General features: G+C 61.8%; 1 protein-coding gene across 3 annotated transcripts in view; it reads right to left on the bottom strand.

Annotated features, from left to right (window-relative positions):
• Positions 1-22,917, bottom strand: part of SH2B3 (SH2B adaptor protein 3) — a 28,528-nt gene extending 5,611 nt beyond the window's left edge. The window contains exons 1-6 of one of the 3 annotated variants that reach the window (XM_074920850.1): positions 22,857-22,917; positions 13,753-14,544; positions 1,077-1,178; positions 717-808; positions 505-596; positions 80-294 (exon numbers count right to left, since the gene is read on the bottom strand). In XM_074920850.1, the coding sequence (XP_074776951.1) occupies positions 80-294; positions 505-596; positions 717-808; positions 1,077-1,178; positions 13,753-14,517 (1,266 nt within the window). In that variant the 5' untranslated portion in view covers positions 14,518-14,544; positions 22,857-22,917. Of the gene's footprint in view, positions 1-79; positions 295-504; positions 597-716; positions 809-1,076; positions 1,179-13,752; positions 14,545-14,813; positions 15,139-21,054; positions 21,364-22,856 lie in introns of those variants that run through there. The other 2 variants (XM_074920848.1, XM_074920849.1) reach the window with 2 other exon arrangements.

Here is a 22,917-nt window from a genome sequence, read left to right on the forward strand (position 1 = left end):
TGCACCGAGGAGGCTGCACGAGGGGCTCCTGTAAGATTCCCCACCCCCCCGCCGGCCCCAGCCCCTCTCCCGCCCGTACCTTTGCTCTGCCCTGGAAGTTGAAGGTGAGCACGTACTCGCCGCGCCGTGTCTCGCTCTGCCGCACGAGGAAGACGCCGTGGCCCTCCAGCCCCCCCAGCTGCACCAGCTGAGCCGCCTTCACGCGGGAGATGGGCCCGTGGAACCAGGGGCAGGAGGAGAGGAACTGCTCCATCTTCGGCCCCGCCGCCTCCCCCGGGCCCCCCGGCGTCGCCCCTGCCAGCGCACAGGGATGAGCACCCCAGGGACACGGGAAACCTGGCCCATCGTTCCCGGCCCCCTCCCCTCTGGCTCTGTCCCCCTGCCACACCATTTGGGGATGCCCGATCAGCCTGGCCGGCCGTGGCCAGGACCCCCCTACCCCCCTGCAGCAAGGGAAGCCCCCAGCCCCTCTGCCCTGTCCCCAGGGTCCCCTGGGCTGCTCACCTTGGCTGAGGGTGTCGGTGCTGGGGTGGGGGCTGGCGGCCGCGGGGTCGGGGTGCCGGCACGCCAGGAGCTCGGGGTCACCCACATCAGACCTGCCGGGGACGGGAGAAGCCAGGCTGAGCACCGGCGGCGGGGGGGCGGGAACGGTGCTGGGGGGACACGGAGTGGCTGTCCCCTGTCCCCATCCCCAGGGACATCCACTGGGCGCTTACCCCCTGCGCACACACGCCCGGATCTCGGCTGTCCAGGAGTTCAGCTGCTGCTCGTCCCCCGCCTCGAACAGGACATCGGTGGCGTTGGTGACCTGGGGGACATCGGAGAGGGACATGGGGGCTTCAGAGAGAGAGAGATGAGCATCCCCCTCCCACCCACCCCGCTCTTGGGCACCAACCCTGACCCCAGCTGGGGCAGAGCATCCCCCACTCCCAGTGCTGCGCCCCCCCCCGTGCTCCCCCTCTCCGGCTGGGAAGAGGAACTGAAATTTGGCACAGGGAGCTTTTAGCAGCCACATGCACCCGGAGGGTGGGAAAGGCCTCGGGGGCTGGATGCGGACCCCCTTGGCCGGGCCCTACCTTGAGGACGAAGGTGTGGAGGTTATCGGGCATCTCGAGGCGCGTGCACCTCCGCACCTCCTGGACGGCGGAGCAGGCGGCGTGCAGCTTCGGCTTGGAGCCCTGCGGAGGGGAGCACAGGAGCTGACCCCCAACACCCCAAAACACCACCCCACATCCTACAGCAGCTTTCGGGGGGGCGGGGGGGCAGTGTTGAGCCTGCCAGGAGCCACCCAAGGCACAGCAGCCAGCAAGGAAATACCCTGCTCTGCAGGGAAATACCCCACCGGCAAGGAAATACCCCATGTGGCAAGGAAATACCCCACCCGGCACTGCCCGGCCAGTTGGGGCACCCTGGGGGGGGGGGGGGGGGGGGCCGAGTGGTGCCTGGAACTGGGGACCCAGCTCAGTGGCCCCAGGGACCCAGCAGAGGGATGGGTGGAAGGGACAAGGGGATTCCCAGCACAGCGTGTGCCGGGGAGACTGTGTTCACCCCCGGGGAAATCGGGGTGCGGGCAGGAAGCACCCTGGTTAGGGGTGCGGGGCGCTGGCAGAGGGCTCGGTGGTGGCGTGCCGAGAGCTCCCCGCAGCCACCTGGCTGGTTTGGCGCCGAGACAGGCACATGACAAAACGCTGAGCAAACACTTCCAGAAAAAGGCTAATAATACCCCTCCCAGCAGCTTTCGGTTCCTCTGCCGCCCAGCGCTCCAGCCTGCGGCACAGGATCGGGCTGTACCGGGGTGCTGGGGGCCCTCCTGGGTGCAAAATGCCCCTGGGGTACCCCCGCAGCGGTGCTGGGCGATGGAGCCAACCCCTGGGTGCTCATCCCAAGCACGGGGCTCCGTGAGTGAGCCACCCCGTGCAGCCCGGCACAGCCCAGCCAGCGCCGGGCTTGCTGCCAGCGCGGCGTGACAACATTTTGGCGGGTTGTGGTTCCCACAGCGGCTTCAGCATCTCACGGGCTGAGTCACCCGCACCCTGCGCCGGCTCCGGGGGCCCTCGCCGAGCCACGGCCACTGTCCCCCCGCAAGGGCACCAAGCTGTGGGCACTTCACCCCCCCCAGTGAAACCAAAGTGCCTGAATTTTGCTCTGAGTTCATGATGCTCGTGGCAAAGCCACCCCTGCCACATCCCCAGCCACCGACGTGACCCCACAGGGGGTCCCCACCGGCCGCTGGGCAACTCAGCACTCCCCATGGTCACCCAACCAAACCATGTTTGGTTGCTTTTTTTGTTGTGTTTTTTTTTTTTTTCCATCCCCTCCCTTCTTCCTCCCTCCCTCGACACTCTCAACTGAGGACTCGGTGTACTCTGGGGCCGGAAACACAGCGTGAGAGGGATCAGCCCTTATCAGCGCCGAGCTGCGCCGAAAAGAAAATTCTTAGAAGTCACTCGCCGAACAGCATCGTGCGATGGGGTTGGTGCCACCGCAGCTGCAATCACTGTCGCCGGCGGGGCTGGGGGGTGCCATGAGCCGCCGCGGTGGCGCCGGGGCTTTATCCCGAAGGAGTTTAATATTTTGCCATCCTTGGAAGAGAACTGCGTCCTGTGCAAAGTCCTGCAGGGAGAAAGCAAAGGGTTGCCCATCCTGGCTGCTTTCCCACACATGGGTTGTGACGCCCGGCACGTCCCGGAGTTTGCCGTCGTGGCGGGTTTTATCGGTACGGCTCCTGATGGCGGCGCCGGGGTCGGCCTCCTGCTTTCCTAAGAAGTGGGGAATTCCAGGAAAAGGGAGTTCGGCGAAGCCCCCCGCGTCCCTCCCTGGGGAGAGCGCAGCTGGGGGAGCGTGAAGGGAGAAGGAAATGATGCAGCAGAGAGATACGGCGCCTGAAAAACCAGTCTGGCTTCGGAGAAGTGCCTACCGCAGGCCCCGTGCCCCCGCCCCTCGAACCGCCGCACCTGACCGCAAGATGCCCTGCTCGATGGCGGCTGGTACCGAGAAAGGGATTTCTTGGTAATGAAAACTGCACACTCAACACACCGGGTGTTCGCCCAGCACCCACGGGCTCCTTCTTGGCAAGGGAGGTGCCACGGCAGCACGATGGGGCTGGGTACCCCTCCCCACGCCGCTGCCGGCCGGGCTCAGGATGCTCAGGATGCTCCGGAGGGGATGGGATGCTCAGGATATTGCCCCAGCTCAGTGCCCAGCCCAACCAGCATCAGCTCCCACCCCAGAGACTTCACCCCACTGCTCCCCAAGTGATCCCGTGCACATGGGGGAAACCCCAGCACAAGGCTGAGCACCCACCCCCCCAAAAAAAAATCACTTGGGACACACTGTCCTGTAAAGCTGCACTCTCAAGCCCCCAGGACACAGCGGCCACCGCGCCAGGTCGGAGGTACCCCCCGGTCCCACCACCTGGCACCTAAAACGGGCCATCCTGGGGTGTGACACCGGTGATCTCCAGCCCCGGGGGCTGATGGCAGCAGGATGCGGCCCGGCTCCCCCAAACCCCCTCCCTGCAGGGCTGACCGTGGCCGGGCGCTGCTGGGGACATTGGGCCACCGATGGGGACAAGGGTCCTGTCGGCTGGGGGTGGAGGGGGCTTCAGTTTAGTGCTTGAGAGCGGGGTCCTCCCACCTGCAGTCTGCTGACCCCCAGTATTTGTATTTTTGTTCTTCGCAGGGTTTTTTTTCCTAGCTGCTAAAAATACAAAATTTCAGCCAGGTCAGAGCTGTCCCCAGTGTCAGGGGACACGGGAAAAACTGGCAGATGGAGGAAAACACCCCCAGGGTGAAACCCCCTCCTGCTCCCTGCCCAGAGCATCCCACCGGAGCCTGGGGGTGGGCAGGTAGGGGGGCGGACGGACAACACCCCCCGTGTCCCCACATCCCCAACCCCTGGGGGGTTCCCGAAGGGTGTCACGGGGAGCACCAGCACGGCACCCACGGCCACCACGCACCTGGGGAGGGCAAGTGCTGAGGAGAAAGTGGGGTTTGCCGCCATCCGCCAAATATAGGAAGGAACCCGATGCCAGCTTGGGGCTGTGGTCGCGCAGGGAGCGCGACCTGAAGGTCAGGCCAAGGTCACAGCTGCGCCGGGGCGTTGCAGGAGCAGAGAGGAGCTGCTGCGTTTCCACCTTGCAACCCCCCGGTAACAGCTCTCCCCGCAGCTCCTGCGCCCATCACTTTCTTCACTACCTGTGTTGAGGCGGGGCGGACGAGCTGCCCGTGCTCCTTCCGCAGGGATCCTCCTTCCAGCAGCCTCCACGGGACATCTTCGTGCTTTCACGTGTGAGGGTGGTGAGGAAACCACTGCCTGGCACAGCAGGACCTCCCCATGCACCTCTCCAATATGGATTATTATTTTTTTCTTTTTTTGGAAGCAAAAACTCCTCCCAGCCTGCCCACACGTGCTGGGAAAGCTCTTGCTGTGATGCTCTGAGGTGCTGCCACGACGTGCACGGCTGCACGGGAGACGCTGCTGATGCTGGGGGAGGTTTTTCAGCGGTGGGAAGAGGATGGCAGGCGGCTTTCCAAGAATAAGCACGAAATCCCACTGCCATGCTGCCCACACCCAGGAGAGCTGCGGGTGCCCCGAGGTTTGACCGGCACTGCCCAGGCACCAGCAGGGTGCTGGCACCCACCCAGCGTCCCCGGGCTCTGCCTTTTTCCGCCAGGTCCCCAAAGTGCTGCCACCACCCACGATGCTGGTTTGCACAGGAGGGAGCTGGAGCCACCCGCCATTCCCCGTGGATTCGGCCAGTGGCAAAGGCGGCGGTGACAGTGGTGGCATGACAATGAGGCAGTGGCATGGTGACAATGGCAGTGGCACAGCGATGATGGCAGTGGCACAGTGGTGACAATTGTGGCATGACGATGACGACAGTGGCATGGTGACGATGGCCGTGGCACAACGATGACAGTGGTGGCATGATGATGACAGCAGTGGCATGATGATGGTGGCAGCAGCCTGGTGACGATGGTGGTGGCACAGTGACGACAGCGGTGGCATGACGGTGATGGCAGCGGCACGGTGACGACAGCAGTGGCACAGTGATGACGGTGGTGGCATGAGACCCATGGTGGTGGCACAGCCATGGTGGTGGCACCAGCTGGCCGAGCCTGCACGCAGCAAATCCTTCGAGAGCGGTGGGTGCTGCCGCCGGCCCCTCCACGCGCTGGGGACTTCCCCACGCCGGCTCTTTCGTTTCCACTCTGAGTCACGCCGCGGGAGGCGGGGAAGCGCCACGAGCCCTTGTGCAAGGTCCTTGACGGATACGGGTGAGATTTGTCACTTCTTGTAAATCACAGAGCCCGCCATGTGCCTCTTACGCAAGGGACAAACCTCAGCCGGAGCTGCAGCGTGCCCAGGCACGGCTCAGCCCCGCCGGGCTGCCGGTGGACGGACAGACGGACAGCCACTGCGAGCTGCAGCGGTGCAGGCGCCAGGTTATGCCAACGTAAAAACCACATCCCGTGCAAAGAGCCCCAGGGAGGTTTTGTGAAGTTTCCCAGGAGTGTGGAGACAGGAAGCCCTGTGCCGGGGGATGCCAGGCGAACTGGAGGGGAAACACATCCCCTCGCCACAGCGTAGGGCACTGGGGGGGCACCGGGGGGGGCTGGAGGGGGCATCAAGGGGTGCGCTGGAGGGTGTGAGGTACCTGCTGCACCAGCGATGGTCCTCGGGGGTTTCCACCGTGGGTAATTTCAGCCGTCGTCCTCGGGGATTTTGCACCACAGATAAACCCAGCACGTGTCCTTGGGTGCTTGCACGGCCCAGTTAATCCCAGTGTTCATCCTCAGGGATTTGCACCCCAGCTAATCCTGGCACTGATCCCCAGGGATTTGCACCCTGGCTAATCCTGGCATTGATCCCCAGGGATTTACGCCCTGGCTAAACCTGGCGCTCAGCCTCGCAGGTTTGCAGCACGCCTAATGCCAGCCTCTGTCCTCCGGTGGCTAATCCCAGCACTCCGGGGGGTTGGTAGCACAGCTAATCCCAACGCTCCTCCTCCGGCGTTTGCCCCACAGCTGATTCCCAAGGGGACGGGTCCACCCCGGGCAGCCCCGGGTCAATGCTGGTGTTGGGGACAGGCTCTGGGATCCCTGATTTGGGCCATTTCCCCGCACACTCGCAGCTTCTCACTGCAGAGCCCCCCCAGCTCAGCTCACACCCTCAAAGCTTGTTGGGGAGGACCCTGGGGTGGCACACTCTGGCCTTTCTGTTTGCATGCAGAGGCTGTTCACTCTGAAACCTACTGACAGCAGCAGGGAGCGCCGCCATTATGGAGTTCTTTGTTCTGGGCTTGCGGCACTGGGCATAGGAGCTTTCCTGCCTCTGTTAAGCAGAAAAACATGAGAGGTGAACCCTGCTTCAGGCTCGGGCCCCCCCACACCCTGGCCACCACCTCCCCAGAAACCCCTCTGTGCCCACTCCAAACCCCAGCCAGCATCCTCAACCCACCAAGAGCAGAGGGACAAAAGATCTTCCAAGAGACCCTGTCTCTGAGCATCCCCAAAGCTCACGGCAGGGGACAGAGCTGTCCCCGAGGGGAACCGGGCTCAGCGGTGACAAGAGGCACCGTTGTGCCAGCCTGAAGCGCTGGCTCGGGGGCGGCCGGGGCACAAAGCACCTTCTGTTCCCATCTCCAGTGGCTGCCGAGCGCCGGCGAACGGCGACGAGAGAAAACACAGCGCAGACCCCCATCAACCCACTGCGCCCCTATTTCTGATTAAATTAAACCCAGGGCGCTGTGAAACGCAACCCCAAGAGCTGCTGGGTAAATCCAGACCCACAGGGAGGGATTTGGGGGGAACCAGCTAGAAACCCCTGCCCCATCCTCGGGGCCGATCGCTCCTCTTTGTGCATTGATAAACATCCACCAAACGAGGCGGTGGCCGCCCGTTCCACGCAAATGAGTCAACGCTCCCTCCCCAAAACCCAGCAAACCACCCCAAAACCAGAGTCCTGCAGCTGACGTTCACAGCAGGCTTTAGGAAGATGGGGACTATAAACAGGATCTGTAAACAGGCGGCGTTCGCCAGCCCCTTTATATATTTATTTTTTTTTATTTTAAGCCAAACTCGCTTCCAGCGTGGGCTGCTTTAATAATTTCCTGGAATAAATAACAAGCGCGGAAAGTAAACAAGGTGTCTGCGTGCAAGTGGGAGCCGGCTGCAGCCGGGGACTGAGTCACCCCAAAGCCTGGTGGTCCCGGAGGGCTGGGGAACACGGGGTGTCCAGCACAGACCCCATAAAATCCCCACGGCCCCCAGGATTCCACATCGCCCGGAGGTTTGGTGTCACCCAGGGGTCTGACATCACCCAGGACAAGGCAAGAGCTTCCAGAGCCCGTGTGGGAGCATCTGAACCCCTCGGGTGGGTATTTCAGTCCCAAAGCAAGACCCACCCCTCGCTGGGTGCTGCATCCTGCCTGGCTGAAGGAGGAAAATCTTGCCCCAAATGCTTCATTTTTAATATAATCTCAAGATGATGCTGAACATTACGATGCTCATCACAGGCATCAGCCAGAGCTGGGACCGGCTGCCTGGCGGGGAGAAGCGGGGTCCGCCCCGGCAGAGCCCCCGCCGCCAGGATAAATCCTTCCAGACGCTGCCGCTGCCGGCTCAGCCTCTCATAAATATTTACCTTTGAAAGAAGCAGCATTCAGCCTTGAAACAACCACATCCTGGGCCATAGAAAAAAAAAAAAAAAAAAAAAGGAAAAAAAAAAAAAAAAGAATAAAAAGAGACAACCACCCAAGAGACAACCACGCAAAAAAACACCACCGGGCATCTCACACCAGCTGCCAGGGCTGAGCAGGACCCAGCATCCTCCCACACCCACCAGCACCCCACAGCCTCTCACACCCTCAGCTGGGGGAGGGTTGGGGGAAGCGGCGCAGTCCTCGAGTGCTTTCGCAGTCCTTTTTCTTGTGATTCACTTAATATCTCAATTTTTCACTCACTTCTTGGCTTGCAGGCGGTGCTTTCCTACCCGAGCAGCTCCCTGTGAGCGAGACGGCCCCGACCGTGAGCAGCCAAGTGCTGACAAGCATCACTGCTGTGAGCAGAGGGGTCACACTGACCGGGCATCCCCCAGCCCCAAGCAACAGCAGGGTGGATTTTAAAGGATGGGGATAAAAAGAAAGGAAACCCTCCGAGCCCCTCTTCTGCGAACCCCGGCAAACCCAGCGCTCGGGGAAGCGGCAGGTTGGGGATCCATCCCGCACCCTTCCCCTCACAACCCAATCAAGCCCCAGCGAGCTCCATCCCAGCAACACAGTTTCCAAAATAAGAAACTCTGCTCTTCAGCAATTAACGCCGGGGCTGTGGTTACGCTGCTAAAAGTGTTTTTTCCGTGCATGACCAAGGATGGAAAAAGTTGTGGTTAATAAATGACAAATAACCTTTTGTCTCATCGCCCTCCCCCTGCGTGCCCTCACTCTGCGATACCAAAAAAAACGGGGAGGGGGGGGGGGGGGGGAATAAAAAGAGAAAAAGTCACCACCAAAATCTCGAAAAGACGAAAGGATGCCTGGCTCTGCCTTCGAAGAACAGCGAGCGGTGCAGGGGACGCGCTGCCCGCCCTGCTCCCCGGTGAAAGTCTGCGGGCGGGTTTCGGTGCAGCTCCGGGTGCCTTTGGTGCAGCTTTGCTTCTCCCAAGGGACTCGCAGTGCACCCAAACCCCTCCGGCTCTTACCCCACGGCGGAGTTCCCAGCTCCCGCCCTGGGGATGCCGAGTGAGGGACACCAGGATGCAGCTCTCCAGCCACACGCTGGTCCAGCTGCCCAGGGACGATGCAACAAGGTCACTCTTGGCTGGAGGATCAAGGCAGCAACCCCCGCCAGCCTGGGATTGTTTAACATTTCTATTATAACAAAAAGAGAAAAAAAACACACGGCATGAGCCGGCTCGGCCCTGGGCGAACCGTAGGGACCAGGGCAGGAGCACACATGGTCCAGCCCGCTCCGGCTCGCAGGATGCAGGACACCAAATGAAATCCAGACTGACACAAGCGTGCTCTTCCCCAGGCCAGCGTGATGACGGGACACTGAGATGCTTCCCATCACTGGCAAACCCCTTCCCGTGGGCACCCGTTGCCTGTGGGCTCCAGCAAAACCCCCCTGGGGTGCCCTGCTCATGGTGGCCCTGGGAGGAAAAGACCATTTTGCATCGTTTTTTTGGCAGGAAGAGAGGAACAAAGGGAGCTCATGGGGCTGCAGCGGCAATAAGGGCATTTGTGCATCCAACTTGGTGCATCAAGTTTTTAAGCATAGTTATAGGTCACTAATAAGAGGAAACGTGCTTTGGATTTGAAGCAAAGCGTTGTGTTGCAAAAGAAGTCCCTGCCTGGGATAAAGATGCAAACACAGCTGCTGCTGCGGGCCAAGACTTCCCAAAATGTGGCCTCTCCATCCCTGCGGGCAGGAATGGGCAGCAGCTCCCCCTCCACTACTGCCTCTCTATATATCCTTAGGTGAGTCACTTAAGGCCACGTCTGAACAGTCCCAATTGCTCCTGGAGGTATAAAGCAGCTCCAGGAGGAGCCAAAATGGGGATGAAGACCACAACACTGAGATATCCCTCACCCCACGCCTGGCCAGCTGCCACACAGAGCCCCACGCACTGAAAATCAGAGCCCGGCAGCGTAAGACCTGCTTGTTCAGGAGGTGGCAGTTCTCAGAAACCAGCTTCAGGTGAAAGGAAGGGGAAAAAGAAAAAAAAAAAAAAAAAAAAAGAAAGAAAAAAGAAAAAAAAAAGGAAGTCAAAGCAGTCTCAGGCTGAGCAGAGATAAAAATACAAAAATACTGCTCCTCCTGCGGCCACGGCTGAAGACGGATGAGCCATGACACAGGCACCACGGGTTTTCAGGGGAAGCAGCCTTCCCGACTCGTCTCGGCATGCCATCAATTTACGGGATGCGCTGGATTTCATTAAAACGCCATAAAGAAACCAGCGCAAATGCAAATCCCATTTCCCTTCCCCTTCCTGTAAAAACATCTGGTCAACAGAAACGGCTCGGGACATTTCCGTTGCAAATCACAGTTTTTTTCATGGAGTTTAGGACTTGGCCGTATAAAAGACACTTGGGGCTGGAGCTCAGCCGATGAACAGGGAGGGCAGCCCCAAAATCCTGAGGGGCTGGCCTGAAACGTGCAAACCTGTTTTGCCAGCTTTGGGCTTAAATTTATGAAAGTGGAGAGGCCTCGGAGCTGCCCAGTCCTACAAGTTATGTGAGAATAAACGGCGTGGTAGAGGAGAAAGCCCTTAGTGCCTCCACGAAAAGCAGGGAGCACTGGCGAGCATCGCCTTCACACTAAACATCAGAGAATCCACCTGGGCTGCACAACTAGGCCCGTACCCAGGGTGTCGCTGGTTTTCCTGTGCACGTGTACATGTACACCCATAGAGTACCATATGTACCTACACATACACCCAGAGGTACAGGCACTGCAGATACCCCGATATCCCCCTGCTCTGGGCGCTCTGCACCTCAGGATGGCCCCGGTGGTGCTGGGTCCAGCTCCAGCCCCAGAGCATCATCGCCTCACCCTGACACCGAGGGGTGGCACGACCCCCTCGCACCCCTCCGCTCCTCAGCACCCCCCAGCGTGTCCCCAGGGTGGGGATCTGGGTGCCCTGAGCCCACCAGTGCCCTGTGAGCGGCTCCCGGGAGAGCTCCGGATCCAAATCCTCTCCAAATCCCCTCCCTTTGCAACATCATTTTTCCAGCGCTCGAGGGAGGAAGGAGCGATGCCAAAAACAACCCAGCAGCGGCGGCAAGCACGGGAAGCCCCAACTCATCCGGCTGGAGCTCACCGGGCACATCCCGGGGGGATGGGGTGGGCACGCCGGGCAGCGCCGCGGGGACGACGCGCCGACACTCACCCCTTGGCCCAGCACAGCGCCGGCCGCAGCCACCCAAGCAGTAAATGGGATTAGGGCTTCTCCAAGCACCCTGCTCCCTTTGATGCCGGGCACGTTACGGGATTAGGCTGGAGGCCCCGTTGGAGCACACTGGGGGGGGAAGGAGCAGGCAAAATAAGATGAAAACTGCCAAAAGCAGCAGCCGAGCCATGGTGGGGCACGCGTGGGGCCAGCCCCCTTTCCGCACGCACCCTGCCTTTCCAAGGTCACAGCAAGGTACTGAGTATGTGGGGGCTTGGCGTGATGCTGTAAAGCCGTGAGGCTGAGCTGAATTCCCATTTACATCGTATTTTTTAAAGGGTAGAAAGGAAAGCGAGGAGGGCGCTTCTGGGGAGGCCTCAAGGGTGACCGAGCCTAATGGTCCAGAGACCAGTCAGGGATGAAAGCCCACAAGGATTGTTTTTTACAGTTGCTTACTTAAAACCATTTCTTCACGATGTTGCTTATCTAAAACCAACCTTTCACGCTGATCAACAGCATCTTCAGATCAGGAACAGATCCACAATGTGGGTGAAAGGCAACGGCAAAACCCCGTGAGCATCGCGGGGCCAGAGGATAGAGGGGAAGGGGCTTCCCACAGCCTTCCTCAGGGAGCTATTGGGTCTGATTTAGTTATTTTAAAGGAAAAAAAAAAAAAACACAAACAACAACACTAACAAGCTGTTCTGCTCCTACTGCTCCAGGGTTTGCCTCCTTGCTGAGTTTGGGGAATGAGACCCACCAGCACCACGCAGGACTTTCCACCGCCCCCAGAATTCAACCGCAGTTACTGGGAAAGAAGCTGGATTGATTCTGCCGTAAACGAGACAGGATCTGGCCCTGGCCCAGTTAATTAGAAAGGAAGGACCCGCCCTGAGAATATTTGCACAGGAAGCAATTTGCTCCGGAGACTCGCGAAATCCAGCGAGGAACATCCCCCCCCCCCCCTCGCCTTCTGTGGACCTGGCTGAGAAACCCCCTCTGCTTGGGGCCCTGGGGGGTTGCGGGGTCCCCGGCCTCGTGGTGACAAGGACTCACTGGGAAATCTCAGTGGGATGGAGACTTGTTGCAAACTGGAAGGAATAATGCTGCAGAGTGCTGGGTGAACTTGCTAAATGTCTTTTAAATGCCTCCCACCCGTGGGTCAAAGCCGGTCAGGGGCTGCGGGGAGAGGACGAATGTGCTGTGCGCTGGGCTTGCTTGCCAAAGGGAGGGAGGGGGAAAAAAAAAAAAACATAAAAAGAAAGAAAAAAAAAAAAAAGGGGAAAAAAAAAAAAGCAGCGTTTGCAAGCACCAAGTGCTGGGGGCAGGTGGGATGCAGCAGGGGCCCAACCAGGCGCTTGTCCCGAAGGTGCTGCTGCGGTGTGCGAGGGCCAGCGGTGCTTCTGCTCCCTGCCTGGAGCCCAAAAACCTGTGGGGGAAAAGCTTGACAGAAAGGATGGCTTGGCTCTCCCCGGGGCCATGCCAGGTCACCAGGCATTTTACCTGGTGTAGAATCAGCCAAATCCATCGCAGCCGAAGCCCCCCACCCCGCGCCGGGGAGCGCAGCCACCCCCCGGGAGGGCATCCCCTCGCTTCGCTTTTATTTTTGGCTCTTGCAAAGCCCCGATGAGGAGGAGCAAAGCCAGCAGCAGATTTGGCAGCAGTGCCTGAAATAGCACCAGCCCAACGCCTCCTCCCCGCCGGACGGGCCGTTCCCTGCGGCGGGGTCCGACGTGCTGGGAGCACCCTCAAAGAGCCCCAAAGTGATGCTGTTTGGAGCCAGAACTCCCTGTGACCCGGGATGGGGACACGCGCTCCCATGGGGACAAATATCCGCAACTCTGACCCGACGGAGCAAAACTGGCTTTTACTTTCAGATTTCACAATTTTGGTGTTGTTTTTTTTTTTTTTTTTTTTAATATTTAATACTGGAGTCGTTTGACAGAAATAGCAGGAATTTAGCCGGCTGCTCCCTGGCCCCGCTGCCACGGTGAGCAACAAACACAGCCCAAAGGCAGGGACAAGGCTCCAGTTCTACCCAAGGCTTCCTCCTTCCAAAGCACAAGCTAGTCGAAGTTAAACGAGCACAAAAAAAAAAACCAAACCAACAACCAAAGGAAAAAAAGAAAACCCAGCCCATCATGCCTGCGTAAGACCTGCCATGTGGAGGAACTGTCTTTTTAAAGATTAAACACCACGGCTCCCCCCGCACCGCTCCCCGTTCACTCACATCCTGCATCATCTCCGCTCCAGCCGGCGTCTAAGCACCGTGGGAGCTCCCCAGGGTAGCCGAGATCTGAATTTCTAGCCGCAAAAGTACTTACAAAAGTAAAATTAAACTCCCCTACAGGTCCCACAGGGAGCAGAGGAAGGCACAGAGCCTAATTTCTGTTTTCCCCTTCCTCTCCCAACTTGCCCAGGTGAGCAGATTCCCTGGAGCCACAGGACAGGGTTAATTTGGGGTTCGCCAGACACGGTGACCCCTCGCCTTGCTGGGATGGGCCCGTGGTGCTGGGAACCAGCGGTGCAGAGGCCACCAGCCCCTGTCCTCAGCTCTGAGTCTGAGGGCAAAGCAGGTGCTCGAGCCAAAAAAGCCAGGTTTGGGGTCCCAGCAAGGAGAAACACAATTGCATCTCGACCGATTGCAATAATCCGCGCTCGCATCGCCCGTGGCACGTGGACGTGGCATCTTTTGCCCCTGAGCGCGAGCCTGTGGCGGTGGCTCCCCTCAGAGGTCTCAAATACAGGGTGCAGCCTCTGCACCTCCCCACGGGACGCTGCCAGAACCTTGACACTGTCCCCGACCCGCCGCTGAGGGACCCGCAGCATCGCCTGGCCGCAACGGGCAGGACCCATCCTTACCTTGGGCGGGTCGAAGAGCTCCAGCACGTACTCCTCGCCCTCGGACGTCCCCGCTCGCCGCAGCACCAGCCGGCAGCGCTGCCAGCGCGTCCCGCTGTCCAGGGAGGTCTCATCCAGCAGCCCGTACTTGAGGAACCCCTCCTTGCGCACCTCGGGGGGCTGCTCCCGCGACAGCCCCCACGGCAGGATGCGCTTGCCCAGTCCCGGCTTAAGAGCCGCCGCTGGCTCCGCCGCCGCATCCCCATCCCCGTCCCCGGGTAGGGCATCCGAGGAACGGCGTCGGAAGAGGCTGCGCCAGCTCCTGCGCAGCTGGCTGAAGGAGAAGGGCCGCCGCGCCGGCCCTGCCAACTCCTCTGAGCTCCAGGACTTGCGCAGCCCCATCGGGGTGGCCTCAGGGGCTCGGCTGGGCTGTTCGGGGTGGGTGCTCGGCTCCGCCTCGGTTTTGGCAGCCACCGTGCCCAAGGAGGCATCCGTGTGCCGCCGGTGAGTCTCCCGGTAATCCCGCGCCGGGCCGGCGGGCAGGATGCGGAGCTGGTTCATGGCGAAGCCCTCCTTCACCTCATGGCAGAAGTACTGCTGGAAGAGGTCGGTGAACTGCACCGAGAAGTTCTCGGCGGCCAGGAGGTCATGGTGTGGGTGCTCGGTGGCGAAGCGCAGGTAGTGCCGCGCCAGCTCCTTGGCGGTGCTGATGGCGTGCAGCTCGCAGAACTCATGCCAGCCCCGGGGATGCGCTGGCGTGCCGGCCGGCAGAGCGTGCCCATTCATTGCCGTGGCTCCAGCGAGGCGGCCGCGCTGCAAAGACAGAGCACACCGGTGGCATCAGGGTGGCCCACACACCTCAATACCTCCCCCCCACCCCCTGTAGCCCCCAGACAGCATGTCCGTACGCCGCTCTGAATGCGCACCCACGGGGCAAGCGGCCAAGGGTGGCCGGATTCTGGGCCCTGCAAGCCACCACTACAGCTCGCCACGGGCCACACAAGACGCCGAGCGCTCAAACCCCGATGCGGCGCCTTGCATCCCCATCCCCAGCTGGCAGGGCCGTGCCTCAGTTTCCCCACCTGCGAGGTGGGGTGCGGGCAGGTCCTAGAGCGGGGCGTCTGCGGGGCTTCCTGCCAGCACAGCTGCCTGCAGCTGCCCGCCGCCCCGTGGGGACGCCCGTCCGGGCCGCATCCGCTCTCCTCCTGCCAAGGCTTCGCAGCGCCGATGGGTTTCCCTCCAGGGACCTATTTCAACAGAGCTGATAAAACTGGAGTGGGGGCGGGAGGGGAGGAAACAACATGAAAAGCTGCAGAAATCCAGGGACGGAGCTGCCTCGACTGCCAAATCCACCCGGCTCCACCGGCCCGGGGAGACGCAGCCACCCCACCGTCACAGCCGGGGACGAGGACGTGTCCCCAAGGGGATGCTCAGCTGCCACCGGGCTCTGGCAAACCACGTCGTATCTGTGCCCCGAGCAGATTTTGCTGCGAGGCCAATCTGACGGCACCCACGGCCAGCGTGCAGCCGCCCCAGTGTGCCCGGCTGTGGTGCTCCCCACGGCCGGCCCAGCTGCACCGCGGTGCTCCCCGCCGCACCTCGTGCTCGCCCGCCGCACTTATCGGGGCCATGCACTCCGCTCGGGCAGGAAACATCGGCCAACCCACCCGGATCCTGCCACGCCGGCACCGCCGCCTCCCCGAAACGCCGGCCGCTCAGCAACAGCACCCCGGCTGTTAGGAGGGGAGGGAAAGGGATTGCATTTGTTGTGGGGAGGAAAAATTTAAAATAAAAAAAAAGAGAAAAAAAAAAAAAAAAGAGAGGGGCCAGGAGGAAGTGAGCGGGGCGATGCGGAGCGCGCCAGCACAGCGGATCTGGTTTGCAGCCAGGGAGGTGATAACGCTGGGAAGCGGACCTCTATCTCTGCCCACCCGCCGCTCTTCCTAGCACGTCCTGCGAAGTTTCTAGGCGAGGGGAGATGTTATCTGCCCCCCGCCAGCCTCGCTCAGGGCCCGGCTTCTCAGAAGAGCCACCCCAGGCTCGGGGCCGGCCGGTGTGGCGGCAATGCTGAGCGTGCGCCCGGCTGCGGCCCGGTCGAACCCCCCGGCGGGGCCCCCGTCTATCAGCATCGCCAGCCTGGCCATGACTCAGCATCCTCCGGCCGCGCTCCCGCTTCCTCCCGGCACCCGGGAATCGCCGCCACGGCCGCCGGCACCGCCGGCACGTTCTGCGGGATGCTCCCCCCAAAATGCAGAGAGACGCCGGATGCCCACAGGGACGGCTCCTCAGGCTGGAGGAGGTTCCCAAGGCGGGGAAGTCGCTTTCCAAGTTTCCAGGCTTGCTCGGCGATGGCTTTGGGAAAGGTTTGCGGCGCGGGAAAAGCCGGGCTTCGCCCGCGCCACGCGGCGGGAAGCTGCCGAAGGCCGTCTCTGGTAGCAACGGGGTTTTTCCAACCGGCGCGACGATGGGAAATACTCCCTCAGTGCTTCCTCCTGCCGGCACAAACCACGACGCTGTCCTCCCTGCTCCTGCCCGGCACGCTTCTCACGTGGAAATGGTTATCCCGGCTGAATCCACACTTGAGCTACCGCAGCCGCATCCTGATCCTCCGCCCGGCCGCAGGTTTCGGCAGGGACATGCCGCAGGGATGCGGGTGCCTGTTGCCAGGTGGGCTTCTCCCTGCTCCAGCCCATCACGCTCCACGATGCCGGAATTCAGCAGCCAGAGGCTTTAAGTCAGACCTTGCATCAGCACCCCTTACACCCCACATGTTCCTGTGAGGGGCTCCCAGCCATCCTGCAGGTCAGCACCGAGCCAAATGACTCGTCGAGACGGCTAATTGCTTTAATTGGCACTGAATGGAGAATCCAGCCTATCCTTGGACACACTGCAGGCTGGTTGGGAGGTTGGGGCTAATGTCATCCCCCCCCTCCCAGCTGCTGGAAGAGCTGTACGTTGCCCAGCCTGCCCCGTCTCAAGGCTGTTTTGGGGTGCTGGGGTTATTTTGGGGTATTGGGGTTGTTTTGGGGTGCTGGGCCAGGAGCTGAAGGAAGAGCGGGACGAGACGGACCGGCCACGAGCTGGCTTTGATGCGGGCTGGGGTGGCAAGCCCCGGCTTGTGCAGGACCCAGCCCTGCAGCCCAGCCGCCCCCAGGAGATCTCAAAGTCTTGCCCAACCTGGTGAATGTTGCTGCGGCAGCGGGTGCCGGCACCGGCCGGGATGGTTGGATCCGGTGATGGGTTATTTGTGCCTTCATGATAGCAAAAATCCCGGTAAATGCTGGGATTTAGTTGCAGCCAATGGAGCTGGCAGCACCAGGGCACTGCTGGGAGCCAGCGCCGCAGCTCTGCCACCAGATCCTGGAGGATGAGCGGTTGGGAGCTGGGTGGCCCTGCCACGGAGGGGCTGCAGGATCCAGCCCACCACACGACAGGGGGCTGCGGCTGCACGGGAAGGGCCCCCTCCAGCACCCAGCGCTGCAAACCCGGCCTCGGAGGGAAACGTGAGGGAGCAGAGACCGTGCGGCCGTGCCCTGCGCGAGCCCCGCTCGCACACGCGCGTGTGAACAGGCAGCCCCGGAGCATGTGCAGCGCAACCAGCGATCCGAAAACGAAACCGGCCCCGGACTCCTCGCCGCGACTCTCCACGCCAGGAAAACACACGCCAGCAACATAAATAGAAAATTTGATTTATACGCTGGTTCTCCCAGAAACAACCGTCCCCCAACCAGAGGAAAAGCAGCCGGTGGCATTTTCAGCTCCCTTTGATAAGCACGAGGCTCTTCAAAATTCACCCCAAGGACTATTTTCAGGAGGGAGCGAAGCGAGGGGCTGGGAGACGCCCTCGGCCGCCCTGCAGCTCCCCGCTTCCCGAGTGGCAGAAATACAAAGTTCCCACAATCCCAAGAGCGGGAACATTGTTCCTTCCCAGGATGTCCTCCATGAAAAGAGCTATTCTGAGCCGGCAGCAGCCTTTCTTGGCACGGCCCCGCAGCCCGCTCGCGAGGCGGCTATAAAAGGCCGGGTTACAATGAACAGCACTTTTCAATGGGAGAGCATCCGGCGTGGGGGGTTCGGGGGGATGCGGGTCCCCATGGAGGTGGGGAGGGGGGTGCTCAAGGGGATGCGGGTCCCCCAGGGGATCCAGCCTGCCCGGGGTGGGCTTGTAAGGGCTGGGTGGTGCAGAGCATCCCCCTCCCTCTGCATCCCGATGCCCCCGGGACCGCTCAGCAAGGCAGGAGAGGGGCTGGTGCTGGGGGAGAGGTGGGAAAGGGGCCAGCTGCGGCCTCTCGATGTGGGGTAAGGGGCGGGGATGGAGGGGTGTACCCCAATTTCGCCCTCCTTCTCCAAGCTGGGTCACAGCATGACGTGTTCGTGGGACATTCCCGGTCCCAGGCACGCTCGGGGCAGAGCGAGCGCGGCCATGGGAAGCCGTCCTGACTCCACGCTCACGGAAAGCCCCGTGAAGTTTTATTGCTGCCCTTCAGCCGAGCCTCTTCTCCCTTCCAGCAGCCCGCTTTCACCAGTGGGGGTAACTATTGCTGATTTACCCCTGAGCAGAACAGAAAGCCACAGCCCACACACCCAGGGCAGCATGGGGACTCCATGGGAAGCAGGGAGGGCAACCAGCCCCCTGTCACCCCCCCAAAAACAACACCCTCATATTGACAGCATCTCTATAAACCAGCCAAGGCCACGTGCGAATCAGGCCAGCACAATCCACAGCAGAAACTGCCCGGCACGGTCCTGCTCTGCTCTCTGGGAGCAGCACCCCCCCCCAGAGCTGTGGATTCTCTGGGGTCTCGTAGAGGGTGATGGCACAGTACCACCACCCCCTGTGACCTGCCGGTTGTTGCCACACAAGCTGGGAGAGCCCAGGGTGTCTCAGGACCTTCCCTCCCTCTCCTTTGGCTGAACCAAACTGGCAAATTAAAAAGCAACAGAGGAGCAAGTTGGAGACATCCCCCACACCACACAAGCTGTGTTTTCTTAAGAAATCGCGTTAAAAGCCAGTGGGTTTGGGGAGGCTGATTTTGCTCTCCTACCCCCACTTACAAACACCCCCCTCTCACTTGACCACCTGGCTCTACACGACTTGCTCTCTTAAAGGCCGGAGCTGGCCTTAATCTACGGCTTTGCGTGGGCTGAGCAGCGCTGCAGAGCTCTGGGGACGTGGGTGATGTCACAACACTTGAAATCCAGGGGAAATCCACCCGTTTGCCTTCCCCTGATCACTCCAGCGGGAGAGATGGGATAGAGACAGCCCATCCCGAACCTATCTCGGGCCAAACGCAAGCTCCACGCTCGGTTGAGCTTGCAGAAACTCAGTGGGACGAGCCGCTGCGGCCAGCCCAGCTCCCCAGAAACCCTCCGCCTGCTCCCATTCACCCAAGCGCCCATCACCGGGGTGTCTGGCACCCTTGCAGGCCTGTTTACACCATCACTCTCTCCTTACACCCACCGCCTGCGGGGAAAAGCCCGGCAGCGGGGTGGCCTCTTTCGACAGGGTTTGTTTTGTTGCATGAAATGAATTGCTGTGGTGTAGGCGTGGGAGAAACCGGGCGCAGGGAGTGCTCGGGGGGGGAGTGACTGGCTGGGGGTCCCCAGCTTCACCCACAGGGACCAGGGGGGAGCAACCAGCAGCTCAGCTCCCTGCCAACCTGTCTCTCCCTCCCCAGGGCTGGATTTGGCCTTTTCTCCTCCCCGAGCCGCAGCAGCGAGCGCTGGCAGTACCACAAACCCCGCCAGCACCGAGCTCTTGCACTTTCGCTTCGTCTCACCCGCTGGGATTTGTCCCGATGTCTATCACAGTGCCGGGGTCAGCCCCGGGCAGCCCCGTGGGTGGGGAAGGTTTGCTCTGGGTGAGGGGGACACAAGACCCACTCAAAAGCCACCAGCACTTGCACCCCAATTTCTCCGGGGCAACGGCAGACCCGCTGCCCCGCGGGCTCCGGCGAAATCAAACCGCATCTGTTCAGATGCAGTAAATACATAAAGGCAAAGGAGAAAATAAAAGTAGTACTGAGGCGGGGGGAATGCACAGGGACAAGGTTCTCCTGCACGGAACGCGAGATAAAAAGAAATCTGAGACGTCGTCCCAAACAAGTCAAAGTGAAACCTGCCAGTAATTTCACGGGCCTTTAAACTCCAATCCCGTAACCTGCCAGCAAAACCCCACGGCAGACGGGGACATGCGAGAACAGGCAGCACCAGGTCCCCACGCCGGCCACCTCTTCCTCCGCCTGCTTTTCTACCTAAGCACAGCAACCCGAAAAGTCCCCGGGGCCACCAGCCCACAACTCCAGCACATCTTGAATCAATTTGCAACAACAATATCGAAATCGCAGCTCGACAACTCGTCCCGGTTTCCTTGACAGTAAATCCCAGCCTGGGCAGCGATGACCGTGTTATTGCTGCTGTGGGAGCCAGCGGGTCCGCGCTCTATGTGGGTGACCCCGCTGGGGCTTGGCACCAGCAGGACTGGGCACGCTGGCAGGGCATGGGGAGGCCACCGGGATGTTGCCCGTTGGTGCATTGGCCTCGTGGTCCGAGCCGTGGTGGCTGCCAAGGCAGGCAGAGCCCCGAGCCAACAAAGTCCGCAGGGAGCAGAAAGCCAGAGGAGCTGCTTGGCAAGCTCCGGCTGGCACCTCCGCTTGGCACTGGCAGCGGGCACGGGGGCAGAGGAGAAGGGGGCAGAGGGGTGGGAAGGTGGGGCAGGGCCCCCACGGGCAGGGCAGCACCCCACAACGGCGGCTGGGGCAGGTGGGCATCACCCCACGGGGTCCTGCGCCCTCCAAGAGGGGTCACCCCCATGGTGGGGGCTGCGGGGGGCTGCGGGCAGGCGGAGGGGGGGGGGGGGCAGGGCAGGAGAGGGGTGCTGGGTAACAGGGGACCTTGAGGGGGACAGGGATCCCAGGAGAGGGGGTGCTCTGGGGTAAAGGGGTCCTCAAAAGATGGGGGTCCCCAGGGTTGGGGTCACCCAGAGGGGAACAGGGCCCCTGGGACAGGGAGAGCCCCCGGGGGAAGGGAGTGCTGGGGGGGACAGGGGGTGCCCGAGGGTGACCACAGCCCCTGGGAAGAGCGAGCCAGAGGAAGGGGCTCGGGCTGTGTCCCCCCACAGAAAAGGGGTGCGGGGGGGGGAGGACAGGGCCGAGGGCTGCCGGAGGAGCGGGGCTCCGCGGGGGGAGAGGGTCCGCGCCCGGGGCTCCAGGGACCGCTCAGACGGGAGCTGCCCCCCCGCCCCCGACTCCGCCGCCACTTTCGCTTTGCAGCGGCCGCTCCGCGGTCCCGCCCGCCCCGGTCCCGCTGCGCGCCCGCGGTTACCTGCAGGAGAAGGCGACCGGTTGCCGCTCGCCCATGGTGGAGCGCGGCGGAGCGCCCGGGGACGGGACGGGACGGGACGGGGCGGGCGGCTCGGCAAGGCTCGGCTCGGCAAGGCTCGGCTCGGCAAGGCTCGGCTCGGTTCAGGACGGCTCGGTTCAAGCAGGAAACCGGGGCAGGCGGCTCCGCATTTCCGCCGAGCGGAGCCGCGGCGGGGCGCGGACCCCAGCCCCGGGCGGGTTATGTAAAGCGGAGCGGCGCGGCCGAGGGCGGAGGCTGCGCGGGGGCGGAGCGGTGCGGAGCGGAGGGGCCGCGCCGTCTGTCCCGTCCGTCCGTCCGTCCGTTTGTTCGTCCCGCCGACAGCTCCGCGGGCGCGCACCGCTCCGCGCCGCCCCTCCCCGCTGGTGCCTTTATCTTATCGCATCCGCGCCCGCGGAGGCAGCGGCATAAACAGCCCGGCGGCGCTCGTGGGGGTTGGTTTTAATTTTTAAAAGTTTTTGTGACTTTTACAACTTTCTCTTTGTGGATTGGGGGGTGTCAGGGCACAGCAGCCACACATTCCCCCCCCCCCCAACCCTCTCCCCGGCCTCAGCCTGGCCGCTGCCCCCCGGGGGTTGAGGGGGAGCCCCGGCACGGGGCTGTTTGGGGGTTCGGGAGGAACACACCCCATTTTCCCATCCCTGCCACACTGCGTCCTCCCACGGCTCGACGGGCTGGGACCCAGGGGACCTCTGCGGTGGCGGCAGTGGGCGAGCTGCCGTCTCAAACCCAGTTTCTCATCATTTTCCTCCGCCTTCCAGTCGAGGAAATCATCTTGCTGAGAAAGGCACCGCAGGGCACTGCCCACACCCGGCGGAGCGGGTCACGGTCACGGGGCCCACAGTTGTCTCGCACCGTGGGTGAGGGATACAGCTGTGACAGAGCTGTCACAGTGTCCCTCCGGTCCCAAGCAGGGCCAGGCTCGGCCAGCCTGCTGCTGTCCTGGTGTCATCCCGACCCGGGGGACAGGGGCAGAGCACACCAGCACCATGGGAAAGGGGAGGACAATAAACTTTCACGGCACCTTTTGCCAGGAAAGAGCTGGTTTGTGGTCTGTACCGTCACATCTGGCCCATCGACATCCCCCACCTGTGTCACCGGCTGGCCCAAGAGCTCCTCCAGGACCTCGTCCTGCCCTCCAAAGGATGGAGGGGCTCCTCTTGCCCCACAGACCCCCACGGGCCCCCGTGGCTTGCAATTGCTGTGGCAGAGCAGCCCTGCTCAGGGCACGGGCACTCGCCCAGCACGCCAAGCCGAGGAAACCCAGGGAAGCGGCAGCTGGGCTTTTACAGACACCACGCGATGGATTTGTGGGTGCTGGGAAGGTGGAAGAGCTGCGGGGTTTTGCCCTTGGAGAGCAGGTTGAGGCACGCTGGGCCGTTTGTGAACGGGCAGCTGTGTGCCGCCACCAGCGGGCTCCAGCCCCGGCGATACTTCAAAATACAGCCCAGGCGCTCACCCCATCCCTTCCCAATCCAGCCCCTTCCAACGAGGAAAAGCCTGAGATGGGAACAGGGGTCCCCGGGGCTGCTGTGCCCTGGGACTGGCCCTCCCCAGACCACAGACCTGGGTTGCTGCCAGTGTGGACACAGCCGTGCTGCCCCCCTCCAGCCCCTCCAACCCCCCCAGCCCAGACTGGAGCTTTCCTGCAGGGCTATAACCCCGCTCTCCCCTTGGGCATCGCCTGCTCCAGGGGTCCAGGCAGCTCTGCAACCACCCAGCCCTCCCCAAACCCTACAGGGAATGGCTGGCAGATCAAATCTTACCTTAAAAGCTGCTCTTTATTTCCTCCCACCGTTGCTTTATGCATAATTGCACCTTCTGGCT

Source organism: Athene noctua, chromosome 17, assembly GCF_965140245.1.
Source record: "Athene noctua chromosome 17, bAthNoc1.hap1.1, whole genome shotgun sequence".
In the NCBI taxonomy this organism is placed as follows: domain Eukaryota; kingdom Metazoa; phylum Chordata; class Aves; order Strigiformes; family Strigidae; genus Athene; species Athene noctua.